General features: G+C 43.7%; 1 protein-coding gene across 2 annotated transcripts in view; it reads left to right on the forward strand.

The window, feature by feature from the left end:
- LOC119166870 (intermembrane lipid transfer protein VPS13B-like) overlaps window positions 1–15492 on the forward strand; it is a 70848-nt gene that overhangs the window by 36040 nt on the left and 19316 nt on the right. For both annotated transcript variants that reach the window (XM_075867480.1, XM_075867481.1), the window contains exons 20-25: window positions 496–610; window positions 4690–4895; window positions 6311–6623; window positions 9388–9590; window positions 10860–11119; window positions 12741–13135. In XM_075867480.1, the coding sequence (XP_075723595.1) occupies window positions 496–610; window positions 4690–4895; window positions 6311–6623; window positions 9388–9590; window positions 10860–11119; window positions 12741–13135 (1492 nt within the window). The remainder of the gene's footprint in view (window positions 1–495; window positions 611–4689; window positions 4896–6310; window positions 6624–9387; window positions 9591–10859; window positions 11120–12740; window positions 13136–15492) is intronic.

A 15492-nucleotide genomic window follows, 5' to 3' on the forward strand; every position in this document is an offset into this window, starting at 1 on the left:
CAAATAAGTAACAAAACCTACCAGGTCGAAGTTGCACAAAGTGAAAGCCACAAGCATTCTTATTTAGCACGCGAAGTTTCACAATAAAATATGAACAGTTTCCGTAGATGTAAAGCTGAAATAAAGATGAATGTTTCTCTACGGTACCCCTTCAAAGTAAAAGAAAGGGTGGAAAGGAAGAGTAATTATAAATTAAAGGGTGTCTGCGTGTGTTAGTGTAGCTCTCTGTAAACTGGCCTGTACACTATTAGTATGACGTGCACGATTATACCATCGATGTAGCCGTTTCATTACCCTGGGAATTCTTCATTGTGCATGCTATTTAAAATAGTATACGTCATTCACACGCGCCTGTGAGCAAAAGCATTTTGAGGGAGTTGTTTCTTGCTACAAAGATATTTTCATGTCACAGGTTCTGTTATTTTACATTCGCAGTGAATGCTGACATTTACCTCCAGTTTCTAAGTGACATATTTTTCGTGATGCCTCTTCTAGATGTCTGGCTTCAATTCGAAGCCGAGGACGTTACCGCGTCTCTGGACGTCCAGGAAGTATACTCGAAAGTAAAGCTGAAGATGTCTTCCTTCAACATCAGTTGCTTCAAAAAAAGGTAGGTACCCAGATTCTTTTGTGTGCCTCCTTACACTGTACGTTTTCTATGGGGATTTTTCAATCAATTTTCCTCTCAAACTTTTCTTTCTCTAGGTCGGTAAAGTAACCAAAGACTAACAGTAACTTAACCAACAAAAGAATGGATTTGTACTGGGGGTGTGCTGATACCCTTTGTGAAGTTGTTTGCACCGCGTGATGCACGTGTCTCGCCCAAAAGCCGCATTTTGTGTTACAATTATCGAGCGATAGGTGGTGTTGTGTTCGCTAGCGGTGATCACCACCATCATCATGGAGTGTCGGGTCTGGGGTTGTAATTGCCACCACGCTCTTGGAGAGAACGGACAGAGCAGACGCAGTTGGTATAAACCAAAGAACAGCACACATTTATTTAACTAATTTAGAACGACGATATCGTTCGCCGAATCTATACATCAATCGTCAACACGCTAGGACATCCTTGCACAATATTACCGTATTCTCCATGACAAAACACAATAACATGACAAACACAATAACGCAGCCCGCGGTACCACGTACCGGGAACCCACGCTAGAGACAACCGCTCGCAGCAACCGCCACGTGCAGAAGAAACTCGCTCAACTCCCTCTGTAATGCCCTACGGGCCCTGAGGGTATTCTAATAAATAAATAAATAAACTCTCGCCCACCACCAAGGCTTGCCTTTCGCCAGGGGTCATCGCCGGCACTACCACTCTAACAACCATGATGATGATGGTGGTGATCACCGCTAGCGAACACAACGCCACCTATCACTCGGTAGTTGTAACCCGAAATGCGGATTTTGGGCGAGACACGTGCGCCACGCGGTGCAAACAACTTTACAGAGAGTGTCAGCACCCTCACAGTATTATGTAAAAATCGTGTGATACTGTTCTCTCCTTTAGTGATTTCCAGTCTGGAGAAGCAAGCACAATTCTGCGGTAGCTTTTGCTTGTCACTTTGTTACAGTTATAGATCTCTAAGGACTGAAAAATTCCTCTCACAGTTTTACAGACTTCCCAAATTAACGAAATAATTCTGGTATGGTCATCGTTTCATTAAATTATGCTTTAGCTGTTTGTGTATTTTTTGTAGCTGTGGCTCTACTGTCAAGAGCTGGAGCTTCTGAGCTGTTGTAGAAATAAAATTCTATAGTAATGCAAAAGCATGCAAATTGATTTCATGGGACATAAATACATATACAACATACTCCGTTCAGGCATGCATTATGATACACTGTCTGCAATTGCGTCAAATTTGCATGGCGTGATTCTAGGGCACACAGTACTACATTAAAAAAAGAAAATGAATGAATGTTTTGTGTTGTGTAAGATTTGGTAATTAATAATAATTAACATATAATTAAATATGTGATTATATTGCAATTATTTGGCTTCAGTCTTTGCATAAACAAAATCAGATATTAGGTCAGAAATACATGCACAGCTTGCTTTTTGGTTGCATTCATTTTGAGCTAAGAAAAAAAAATCCTGGTGTGGGTCCTGTAACTTGGCACGTTAAATGTAATAGTGTCCCCATTAAAGTGATCTTCAGCAGTAATGTGCAGTGCAATGAAATTTAATGACATTTAGTTGCCTACTCAGAAAGCCTGCCCGAATGTGCACACTGCATTTTCGAGCTATTTAAAGACACCTGGGGTGCGTGATGCACCTCCGTAGTTAATGTGTACAATTGCACAAGCCGCTGCGGAAGGGGATATCCTGATGTTGCATCATTACACTTGGTAAGGAAGAGCTATACTGAGATCAGAAATAGCATACAAGTTCTATAGCTGACAAACATTGTGTAAAAATATTTGCTTGCAGCACGATGCAGAGTTAGGCGAGTTTGGTCTGCCTCTTGATGTCAAAAGGTACAAAAAACTGGCTATGCAGAATAGTGTTATCCTGTGTTTTCAGTTCTGTGCAGTCATGTTTCGTGCCTCTTTACACATTGTTTTTATTGCTTCCTTTACGTTTATCTAGCACTTTAGCTGAAGCAATACTTTTTTGCAGACTGGTTCATACTTGAAAAATTGAATTGCTGCACAAACTTGAAGGAAAACAAGGGAGACAGGAAAGAGCGCAGACTACCAACTGTTTATTGTCGTTTCTTGAAGCCAATATATACGCATGCTACACTGCGCTTCCACGTTGCGCACAAAACCAAAGATGCCGCAAACAAAACCGACCCAAAACAAATCAAATTAAAATTGACTGCCACCACAATTACAAAAGTGATAAAATGGCAAAATACAAAAGTGATACCCACCACAATCTAAACTGCGAATTCCCAAGCGCAGTTTAGATTGTGGTGGGTATATGTTATGCCTTACTTACATAGTGTTTCCCACAATGTAAAAAAGGTGGCTAATAGGTACGGTGTTGATGTACTGTTTTCAGCGCCTACAAAGTTAGGTCAGATCTGTTCATTAATGAGTAAACAGAAGAAGGCAAAATACACACAAAAGCCTGCGAACGTGTTCATTAGGTGTGTATTTGCTGTTGTATATCTGATCCCTTTGTCGTGTTGGAGGGTGTACATAGGGCAGACGGGGCGTTGCCTCAACGAACGCTTGCGTGAGCACAGTCTGGCCGTAAAAGGAAAAAATGGTGGTCATTTAGATTTCCATTGTAGGACATGCGGTTACACCCCCCGGTTTGAGAATGCGTCAGTCATGGCTAAGGCACGTGAAAAGACCGAAAGGGAGATTATCGAAGCGTACTTTATCAGGCAATATAATGACAAGTGCATAAGCATGCCTTCAATTTCACTTTCGGACAGGGAAATGGTCTTCCTACATGGTCATGTGTAATGTTGTGGCTAACACCTTGCATTGTGTTCTCTTCCATTTCTCTTCTTTTGTTTTGTTCATTAGTGTTCTTGTTTTATTTCCCATGTGACGCTACGTAATGTTTTGTAAAGTTTTATGTTATTATAGTTTTTGACTCTCTCGGCGCACTGCTTCTTCGGGTTGCTCAATTGGGGCTGTTTGGAGTGAATATAAAATTGTTATTTTATTGTTTTATTCAGTGCTAAGCGCTATTTTTAGTGTTTTTTAAACAAAAGTTTCTAGAGTACGTTTTCATTTTTTCATGCCTTTGTTGATGCTTGGTGCAATAAATAATAAAAGATAAATTTTAAAAAAGATGAGTGCACACCTTTGGAATGCGCAGTTTAGATTGTGGTGGGCATCACTTTTGTATTTTGCCATTTTATCACTTTTGTCATTGTGGTGGCAGTCAATTTTTATTTGATTTGTTTTGGGTCGGCTTTGTTTGCGGCATCTTTGGTTTTGTGCGCATCGTGGAAGCGCAGCATAGCATGCATATATATTGGCTTCAAGAAACGATAATAAACAGCTGGTAGTCTGCGCTCTTTCCTGTCTCCCTTGTTTTCCTTCAAGTTTGTGCAGCAATTCAATTTTTCACTTTAGCTGTACTTTCTGCATGCATTAATGTAGAATCTTATTATGTAGGTCATGTAATGATCGTGATGTATTTCTAGATGCGAAGCAGCTCTTTCACTAGCCTGTGTAACACTGTCCCTCCATCTGCACTGCACTCCCCTGGCTGCAGGTGGTGGGGCGGTGTCAAGTAGGTCATGCCGTTTTTCGCAATGCGTGCGCTTTGACGTCACTCTCTTCCTAGCCTGTCGCTGCTCGCCGCTTGTCATCTCGCTCGCTTCACCCTCTCCACCACTCGCAATTCTTGAGCGCATGTTGAGCGAACAGTTTTTCTGCGATGAAACTTACAAGAAATTCAACCTGCCTTTCATGTCTTTGTGTTTCAAAATTAATGTTCGCTCGAGTAAACGCTACACCTTGTTCCGCCTCAAATTGTTCTTCCTACACCCGTTTCAACCGGGTCAACACTATGCACGCCGATGCTGCTTCGCATTCTGTCAGGGTTCCCTTCGGAAAGATGGTCCATAATTTTTTTTTTCTCTCTTTTGACTTCTAAATGTCTGTCTCTGCTTGACTATACTTGATCTATTACTATCCTGAAAATGTTGAATATTTTTCACAGAGCTTCTCACTGAAGTCTAAGCATGTTCTCACTTGTGGGTTTGTCTTCAGCTCAACTTCACCCACATCAACCTGGGAGGCTGGGCCATACGAAGGCGTTGTCTTCAGCTGCACTGAGAAGCTCAACCGTCAGACCGGCACGAGCAAAATGATGGCTGCCTCGTCTCCCTTGAGCCAGCATAAGCAGGCTGACTTCTTGAACCTGACTTGGACGTCCGCTCTGTGCGCACACGTTCGCAGAAACATCCACAAGTCGAGTGAGTCAAACTGGGCGAGTTTTCCAGAGACATGCATTCATGCTGAATGGCTGTGTTACGACAAGGAAGGACTGCTACAATGCTTAAAACTGCTCACTATGAACACAACTTAATTAAGACCCATTCATACTACTCATTATTAACGGTCGTACGAGTTACTACAACGAGCAGTGGCAGTCAACAAATGATGCATAGCAATTAAGGAAGAAAGTTGGATTAGTAGGTGTTTAGTAATAATGTCACAGATCATGAATCGGGCAGAATTTCATTTCTAGGGCACGGTTTCGGCTCCCTCTGCTATACGTATGGGCATGTTTGCATGTGTGTGGGGGTATATCATCAGCTTTACTTTGCCCAGCAGTTCGTATACATACACATACAAACTGTTGTTGGTAATGGCAACTGATGTCTTTGTTCACAAGCATGATTTGCCTGTTGCCACACTGACCCGCATTGTGATTCTAACAACTTTGTGATGCTGAGAAATTGAGCAGCATGCTGATATGCCCGGGGAGGGGTTGAGGCTGCCACCCAGGATCCGGCGAAGGACGACTCTTGCGACGCGTCTCACGAACAAGTAGAAGATGCGTTTAATTTACATATTTGCAAGAGAAGTACATTGCAACGAGAGCGTACAGACGCGCCTTTCCATCACAAGTGCCCAGAGCGCACTCGAGACGAGTGGGCCAGCGAAGTCCAGAGAGAGAGAGCCCAGCGCACTCCCGACACGCTCCTTTTATAGCCGTCCGTGCACGCGCTAGACGCCGACTGCGTACAGCAGGCCTGCCGATGCGCGTTCCTTGCAACGCGCCAAGAGATTTCCCGCGTTCCACAGGAACGCGGACAGCGTATGGCAGGTACGCCGATGAGCGTCCCTTGCATGCCGGTTCCTTGTATTGCCGGTTATGACAATGCGAAAAATCTCTGTGCAGCTTTTTTGGTGCACAGCGTGATACTGTCCTAACATGGCTTGCCGTAGAATAGTCTAAACTAGTCAATACTCTGTTCCACTATCTTTTTTTATGTATTTTCAGTCCACGCCAAGCTCAATTTTAAACACAGCGAGTAACTGACCCAAGATGGTCATTTCTTAAATAAACAGACGGTTTCTGGCCTTTTATGTGCTGTTGCCAAAAGTAATTGCACTCAAGCCTCTTTATAACAAAGCTGCATCTTACACGAAAATGAGTTCGTTGCATCCTAAAATTAGTTATAAAGGTGTATTCCTAACACTGCATCTATTACAAGACTATTTTTCATTTACATCGTTATAAACAATATTCTGCTATATTCATGTTCGTTATATTGAGGCCTGAGTGTACATCCTGCTCGTCCCAGTGAGAAACACTTGAGCAAAAAGCATGACCATTCGCTCACGTGTGTCTGTATTTTTGTTTGCCATGTTCTCTTCCCAGGGAAAGAGTTCACTCCCCTGACGGAAGCCGAGAAGCAGGCCCTGAAGCCTCATTTTCTCAGCGAGGTTGATCTTAAACTGGCTCCCCTGGACGTGGTGCTGCACACGTGTGTTGCTGGCGTGGTGGCTGACATGGCTGTGCCAGTCCAGAGCCTTCTGGAGCTGTGGACACCGGCCGTCAGTGTTCCTCCAAAGGGCCAGTCCTCCAAGCCTGCAGGTTGGGACCTGAACAGTAGAGCATTGCCGCTGGTCTACGTCTCTTCGGGCACCATCCGCATTTTCCTCCCTGTGGACGACTATGGTGGATCGCAGAAGTGAGTCCTTCTTGAGTTTTACAGTGAAAGCTGTTATGAGATCGCAACAAGGATCGCGTGTGCCGTAGTTGTCCGCCGCCGCCGTCCGTAACCACTATCACACGAAATAAGAAAGAAACTAGGTAAATAAAAAAACACCAAGGACACAATGAGATTCGAACTCGGGTCTCCAGCGTGCCAGCAACGTTTTCTGCCGATGAGTTACACCAGTGCTTGGAACTTTTTTTGCGAACTGATCCTAGGCAGGCTTTATGTCGAGAAAGAAATCGCATTAATATGCGTAATAAAGGACTTTAGAACAGCAAAGGAACAGCAAGGCGTCTCATAATGTGAATTGTGTAATGAGTGGGCTGTCGAATGGTACAACCTATTACAATAGCACTATGCATAATTCTTCGTCCTCACCCACAGCATCAAAAAATTACACAAAATTCTTTGCAAGTGTGTAGCAAGTAATGTGCTTCTCCAAAGAAGGACTAAGGATGGCATTGTGAATGCCTCCCTACTACACAAAAATTATGATGACTTATGATGTAGTGGGTATCCAGCAAATTTGCTTGTAGCAGTTACCCAAAAATTATAAAAAAAGAATCTGAAAGGTCATTCTTTCAGCTTTCGCTGTGACTGTACTGCGTGTTTCGTGCAGGCCTGACAGTTCTTTAATTCAGAATGTTGCCCTCAGGGTAGATTTCTGGTCATGGTGTGACATATTCATTGTTTAGCAGGAGGGAACACACATACAAGTGCAAACTTCTAACCATTTTACAACTTACGTGAAAGAGTTGTGAAATATTGTTGAAAGTTAGTGCTTGTGTGTGTGTTCGTTCCTGTCTCGTCCCGTCAGATATCAGTTACAGGACAAATTAAAAAAGGGTGTTACATGTATACGAATAACCTTTTATTTTGAAAAGAAGTTTATTAAAAATTAGTTTCCAACCATATATTTTCAACACTGCAAGTCAAGAGGACAGCTGCAATGAAAGTCAGTTGCCCTGAGGTGCCCCTGGTGCACTACATGTGGCGTCTTGTACAACCACTGCAAGCATGCCACATTCACCGCAATAATGGGGATGGCATGAGATGGGCAAGAGCACACGTATGCGGCTGTAGCTGTGACGTGTTGGTCATGACGTATTGCTGCGAAGTATTAGTCGAGAAGACACAAACAAAAAAGAAAAGAAATCAAATGCACAATCCTGTGCAATTTGCGGCAGAAAGATACAAAAACACAGTTTTTATAAACTTCCCTGCTCATTGAAACTTGCTTTCATACATAGCTTTGTAGAAGTTAAACCTTTCACTAATCGCACGTCCAATAAATTCTTGTGGCTGGCTGTACAAGGAGAAAGCAAATGCACAAGGGGGAAAGAGTGAAAATTAGTCTGGCAGATGAGATTGAGAAGTTTGGGGTTACAACGGCGTAAAAAATTTTCTGGTGCTTAAAGGGCCACTCACCAGGCCTCATACCAAATTTTAGTTAGACAGTGGAAGTTGTTGGGTGTCCAAAGAGGAACATTTCGCCACAAAAATTTTTTGAATCAGTTCATCACGAGCGGAGAAAACAGGTTTTTTGAAGCGGCGCGAAACGAGGATGAGAGGAGGCGAGCTCGAAACCCTTGCCACTCCTCCGCGTAGCCTTCGCAAGCCAAATCTCTTCCCCACCCTCTAAGGCATCTGAGCAAGAGGTCACGTGCGCATGACGTGCCCAAACAAGTCCGACCCCCGAGCACACGAGCGGCGTTGCTTTGTTGACCAGCGATAATGTGGTCTTCTGCCTGTTTCTGTGGGATGGTTTGGAAACGCTGGCTTAGACGCGGTAGAATAGATGAGCACAATGAGTGTGCGAACGCGTAGGAGCGTTCCGCGGCGGTCGTCTGCTCGATGCGCTGACCGCAGGTACACGAACGCATGCGAAACGCCGACACATCAGCCTCGCATCTCATTGCAATTCACGGGAGAAAATTAAAAAAAAGACGCTCACATTCCCTTATTGCGTGTCATTATTTGTCTAGAGCTTTATTAATCTCTTCAAGCAACAAATTGATAAACTACGCATGCCGTGTTACATAATTTTCGCCATGTCGTGTGTCACTGTTTGCAATGTCAGAGTCATCTACATAGAGGACCAACGTCACTGCATTGCCGTGTACGTAGGGCCATTCGTACGTGCACGTCATGCCCTCATTCTTAGAGCACGTGCTGGCAGAAGGGAGGGGGACCAGCGTTCATCTTGAAATTTGACCCATTTCTGCGGCGCGTAGCGTCGCGAATTTCGGCAGACGTGATCATGAACGCCTCGTCTACGCATTGCGCTTGTCAGCTCAAAATTGTCAAACCTGGTGAGTGGCCCTTTAAGGATGTATTTTTAACAGTTTTTAATTATCTCCCAGGCATAATAGGGTCACCGTGTTATCTGCTGTCCTATCTTTGTCGTGACTGGCTATCCTAACTTAAAAAATGACTACTGGCTACATAAATATTCATGGATGTGTTATTGTGATGCATAGAATGAGAATGTGGGTTTGATTCCTGGCCTCAGTGGCCAATGTGAGTGAAATGTCACTACACTCAATCGCACTGGTAAGCTACTGGTGCACGTTAAAGAGCTCAAATAAAATCAATCACTCAGCAGCTAGTAAGTTCATCTCTGGAACGTTCCTACATCAATGTGGAAGTTCGGCGGCACGCTGTTTCGGTCAAGTTTACGTGGAGCGGAAATGTTGTCGCAATTGATGTGTGCATGTTGTTGCCTCCTTCTGCGCAGGCCATCGAGTAGCGGGGACGTCTGCCTCATGCAGATTGGAGCAGCGTCTCTGAGCCCCCAAGTGGACAACCCCCTATGCCGCCGACCCTTGCGAGAGGACCTGTACTGTTGGGCGCAGGAACAGGGCATGCTGAACGCCGTTGGCTCGGACTTGGAAGACCGCCAGTACCACATGCGTCTGTCGTCCTTTTTCCTATGCACATGTGAGCACAATACCTCTTGAAGGCAGTCATTGAACGTGTTTCGTCATGTGCACTAGGGAAGTGTCTCCCTGTTTGCATGTGGTGAAATAAGTACTAATTACTGATTGTCTTGTTAATATTTGAGAACACAAATGCTTATATGTGCAAGTGAATGTTAATGTTGTTGTCGATGATTGAGTACGAGCTGCAACATGTAAGAACATAGAAGAAAAGTAAGAGAAAGTGAGACACGGGCAGTCGGATAAAAGATGGAGTGCTTGGTCTGGGGCTCGGGTCTTTATTACGCGACATTCTTTCTGGTGCGGACAAATGGTTCAAGACTATTGTGTCTTGACCCGTCACCCTAGCTAGGTACAATATCAACATTTAACAGTTTGATGGTGCATGAACAAGTGTGTGGATGGCTAGGTGGGCGGCATGTTATTGCAGATTACTATAAAACTTATGGTGCAATTAGAAAAATGCAGGACGACTACAGCTGTGTGTTTATCATTCCTTGTCATAGGTCTTTCTATTAGCATTTTAATTAACCTTGATTTTTGTTTGAGCCTTGAGTGAGGTTTCCAAAGCTTTGCCTTGTAATAAACAATCATTTTCAGCACCAATTCATCCTTCATATAAAGAGTCATGTTTTTGCATATATATTTCCTTTAATATCAATCCACAACATAGAGCTGAAGTACAGAATAAAAATTCTGAATATATATTTCGTGAGTTTCATTTCATGAACATGCATGAACTTCATATCAAAGCTGTGAAGTATAGTGCAGAAGCAAAATGTGCTACTCCTTGTTCAGTACACTTAAAAAAGAATCTGTTTGAAATTTTTTTTCTCCAAATTGTTATTGTCAGAAACAACATAACTCGAAAACCTGCCCATGATAATTTGCTGGCGCCTGTGCTGCTGTGATAACACACTTTGGGCACATAAATCCAGGGTGTCTATGAACCATTACATGACCCATTATGACCCATTAAATATGACAATTTTGTCACAGTAGAACCTTTATAACATAATGCAGCATGACACAGTGGTGCTTTTATTTTTATTTTTTTTCTATAAATTATCAGGCTGCAGGCATCATAGTGTATTGTGCATTATAAACATTTTAGACTTGCTTAACATATCCAAATACCTGTAGTATACCTGTAGTAACTGTATTCACGATTCTGAGTCTTGAACCTTAACGTGTATGATTGCACTAGCAACACATGAAAGGAAATAAGGAAATACTCTTTTCAGTTATTCGCTTTTTCTTTCACAATCAGTGAACTGGAGTGACCTGGCCAGCCAGGATGGCAGAGGCGAGGGCACTGCCCTTGGACCTGGTGGTAGCCAGCCAGTGACCACACTGATGGGTGAGAACCCGGCCTTTGAGTGGAACCGCCAGCCCCCGGGGGCCCACGTGCTTGGCAGGGCGTCCAAGGCGCCTGTTCCCTTGCACTTTGTCACTTCTTGCTGTGACCTACACGTCACCCTGGCTCCCGCCATGATCTTTTTGGAGAACATGGCCGACAGAACTTCTCAGGTGAAGTTTTTGACATTTATTACGTCAAGCAGTATGGCAGCGGCTGTGGAGGAACCAAATTACCGTATTTTCTAGCTCATGACTGGTACAAGAAATATGAAACATATGGAGCTAAAGTTGGCGTCAGAGTTGATGCGAATTTGGGTGTGTAAAGTGGTTTCATGGCAGTGCTATTCGGCTATGCAAAAAAGGTGGCATTATGGCAATACACGGGAATCATTTAAAATTTTTCCACAAATAGTTTTTGAGTGTTGGGGTTTTATGTAGAGATGGGTTTCAGCATGTGGGTGGTATACATGATATTTGCTTGAAACTGGTCGATAATCGTTATGTGGCTTTGGATTCAGGACAGTAGCATGCAAATATTGTGCGCGTGATACTAGATTTAATCTGCCCACATTGTCAAAAGCCATTTCACTGAGTGGCTGTCATGTGTGATTTATGTAGATTAAACAAGTTTGTTGTATAGTTTCAAGGCAAATGGGTCGGAACCTATCCATTTTTTGGTAGCACATGAACGAACAAAACGCGAAGGAAGAACACGGGACATGTCCTAGCCTGACAGCTGAAAGATTTCATTTGTTATACTAGTGCTTGTCCCGTCTTCTTCCTTCATGCTTCATCTGTTTATAGGATACCCAAAAATGAGTAAACTAGTTCCAGCCATAATTGTGAGAGAATCGCCCCATTTTTATGGCCCCGATCTGTGTAACAAGAAATTGGGCTGTGCGTTGCAGTCATTTTAGTGAAGATAATTGTTGTACTCTAAGAAAAAAATCTAGTATTTGGGGAATATTTCTGCCAGATAACTGTAAGCGTCATTTACCTTATGTACTTTCGTTGTGTTGTCACAGCAGTCCTGACACTAAGCGGTCACGAACGGCATGCATATTATCATTGGGACGTAACATTCTTGGTAGGAGAGTGGCGAGTGCCGGGTTTTCAAGAAAAGAAGCGCGCTCAAGCCAGATGACAATTATAGCTTGTGTCGCAGGAATACTCCCGAAATACTCATTTTCCGAGTGCATGTTTACACTTGAAAGTTCTGCATGTGGAGTAGCTAATGGTTTCATTTAGCTGCTTTGTGTTGCTGTTCATGAGCTGTTTGTTCGCATGAAGTGGATTTTTTAATACAAAGTGTGCTCGAAGTTTGAAATAGAAGCAGCGGGAAAAGTTATTTATGCTGTCCACTGAAGATGTACAACCAAATTAGTTGTCCTTTTTATGATATTTAGGATGTGCCAGACACATTAGCACCCTTTCCTCCCAGCTAGGTTCAACATAGTGTTCTGCGACAGTAGTTGGCTGTCAAGATGAGAAGTATCAACCGGGCTCACAGGAGTTTGAAGCAGTTGCATAGTACATGACCTAAAAGTTCACACATGGGGCACAGCCCATGTGTGAACTCAGATACTCTGAAGATTCAGTGTGTTGTGTGAAGTGCATGTAATCAAGAGTTTGATGACTGAACAAGAGCTCAAATGTCCGTTATTTTAAAGTTCTTTTTGGTTGGCGTCTTCCTTTTATCTCTGACCTTGCATGTAATCACGCCAGAGCCAAAATGAGCACCATTCTAAAATCCAGGGTGAACAGCATTTCATGTTCTTGCTAAACTGCACAGGAGGTCCTAGTCTGCGGGCACTCCGTAGAAGCAAGCATACCACGCGACCTGCATTGCCACTTGAGCCTGGACCAAGTGGCCCTGGTACACAGGATCTTCTCCCAGTACATGGGCATAGTTGGCAAACTGGCCACGGCCACGACGCCCACAGGGAAACACATCTTCCCCGCCCTGCGCCACGCGTCGGAGTGTCGCGACAGTGGCCTCGGAAGCGAGCTGTCCGAGGCCCTCGAGTCGGTACAGACCTCCGAAGCGCCAGCCACTGGACTGAGCTTTGTTCCCTTTGACCTCTTGCTGACTGCATCGACGATCTCTCTGACACTTGGACAAGTGGAAGCGGACAGGAGAAAGCAGTCACACTCCCCTCCGAGTTGCAGTGACGATGAAGACATTGGGTGAGCCATGTATTTGATTCATTATTGTTGTTTTGAGTATATTTAGTGGTTTTTATTACGATAGCAATTATATGGACACTCTCGGCTGGATTACGCCGCCGGCGTCAACGTCGGCGTTGGCATCGCTGTCATGCACCATATATGTATACGTATCTATATATAGATATATGACAATGCAAGAAAGAAAAAAAATCCAGAAAAAGGACTTCGGCATGCAGAATCGAACGTGGGATTGAGCCACCATGGGGTAGCTCCTTGGATGTTCAAATGGCAAGCTATTTATATTTACCACTTACCGCTGTTGGGAGGCATCTCGGGGGGAACTATGGTGTTTTCAGCATTATCAATAAGATGGTCCAGTAAGCACACAGCAGCTCTCATCTCTCATGCATACTTTCGCCCACGTAGAGAATAAGGGGGTGTATGCTCGATTGTGGGCCCTTATCTTGCAGTGGGGAGGTTCGTACGTCTCATACAATTTCTGTTGTAGTTACCGGGCGCACAAAGGTCACTGCAATCATTGCACATCCTCCGTTTGCGAAAAGGGCACGCTTTTCAGACAGGGCGAAGTAACAACTGAGACGCTTATTCGCATTCATCTGTACCTGTGAGTACGTTTCATGCGTCATTTGTGCATGGAAAACGCGGGGCACGTTTTGATCTGCTGGCCATTCTGCGTGGGACCTTCCAATTCATTGCTATCGCGTTCAATGCTCCGCTTTTGCGGCGAAGCTGTCACTTTTTTAGTCTTTCTTTCTCTATGTGGCCGCAGGTAGTGTCATCTATTTCGTGTGCACATTCTGTGAAGCTGACGTTCGTGAAGTTGTAGTGAACACGACCCACACATTCACTACACGCTCTGCACATCCTTTATTCTCCGCACCACATATTCAACATGTCCGACTTCTCTCTGCATACCGCCATCTCTCTCCTGCCGTATTCCTGCACGCACACACGTGCCCCCTTTTGTTCACTTGACACTTGCACGATCTTGTTCCTCCACCGTCAACCATACATGGCTTCTGAGAACTGCGCCCAACATACGCGCACTCCTTACTCCATCTCATCTCTCATAGCCTTTTCTCTGTTCTGAAGAAAATGTAAATTATAAGGGCTCATTTTCTTTGTTAGACACAATATTAATTTTTTTTTTAATACCTCGAGGGCCTCCCCGTAGTGGAGGCATTACATGAGGAGTGGTACAAAAGAAACTTTTGGTATGAGCATACAAAAGTGACATGATCTCCATGATACAAAAGAAATGCACAAACGTCGGGTCAAGAACTTGTACATAAATGTAAAATTCAATGGACACAGGGAAATAGTATCAATACGCAATGTATGAACTAGAAAATAGAAGTCATAAATGCGAGGGGCATCAAACAAAGAAACGGCACCAACATATCACACAATCCCTGGCGCAGTAAGCGACGACTTGAACTGGTCAAGGTTTCTTAATTGGACCACGTGATCTGAAAGATGGTTCCATTCCTTTATAGTGCGTATAAAAAATTACTGCGCAAATGTGTTAGTACGGGGGCGAGGGTATGTTACTTGTAATTCATTTTTGCTGCGGCTCGATACATGTGGTTTCAGCATGATGTAAGTGTTGGGTGATAAAGAATGATAAAACCGGTGGAATAATGCCAGTCTTGAAAGCTTCCGGCGGTGGCTGAGGGGAGGAAGTGCTAGGCATGATTTCAGGTTTATGACACTAGTAAATGATAAGTAGTCTGCAAATGTGAATCTAACCGAGTGGTTTTAAATTGCTTCAATGCTATCAATTAGGTACTTCTGATGCGGATCCCATATGGCGGCTGCATACCCTAATTTTGGCCGGATTGGGGTTTTATAGGCCAGTAGTTTTAAGTGAAAAGGAGCAAATTTCATCGTGTGCTGAAGATACTCAAGAGATCTAGTAGCGCAGGCAATTAATTTGTTTATGTGTGGACGATCCAGGAGAGATCATTTGCGATATGAACATCTAAGTACTTATAAGACTTAGCGGATTGTGAAGACGACCCTGATAGAGTGTAATTAAAGGATAGCGGACTCGCGCATCGTGAAAAAGACATTAATTTGCTCTTGGAAACATTTAATGACATTTGCCAACGTTTACACCAGTTTTCAGTAGTAGTTAAATCGGACTGCAACGTAAGTTGGTCTTGGTTACAAGTAATTTTGGCATACAGCACACAATCATCTGCAAAGAGACATATGTTGTTAGTAAAAACAAATCCTTGCTGAAATTGTAGGATTTATATGCTTCTGAGTCTAACCAACCCGCACGAGTGCGTTATGGAGATACTTAACCTTGTGAGAATTGAGGCTAGCCCGCTGCCATTGCGCAAGCTTTT

Source organism: Rhipicephalus microplus, chromosome 6 (genome assembly GCF_043290135.1).
Source record: "Rhipicephalus microplus isolate Deutch F79 chromosome 6, USDA_Rmic, whole genome shotgun sequence".
NCBI classification, from domain to species: Eukaryota; Metazoa; Arthropoda; class Arachnida; order Ixodida; family Ixodidae; genus Rhipicephalus; species Rhipicephalus microplus.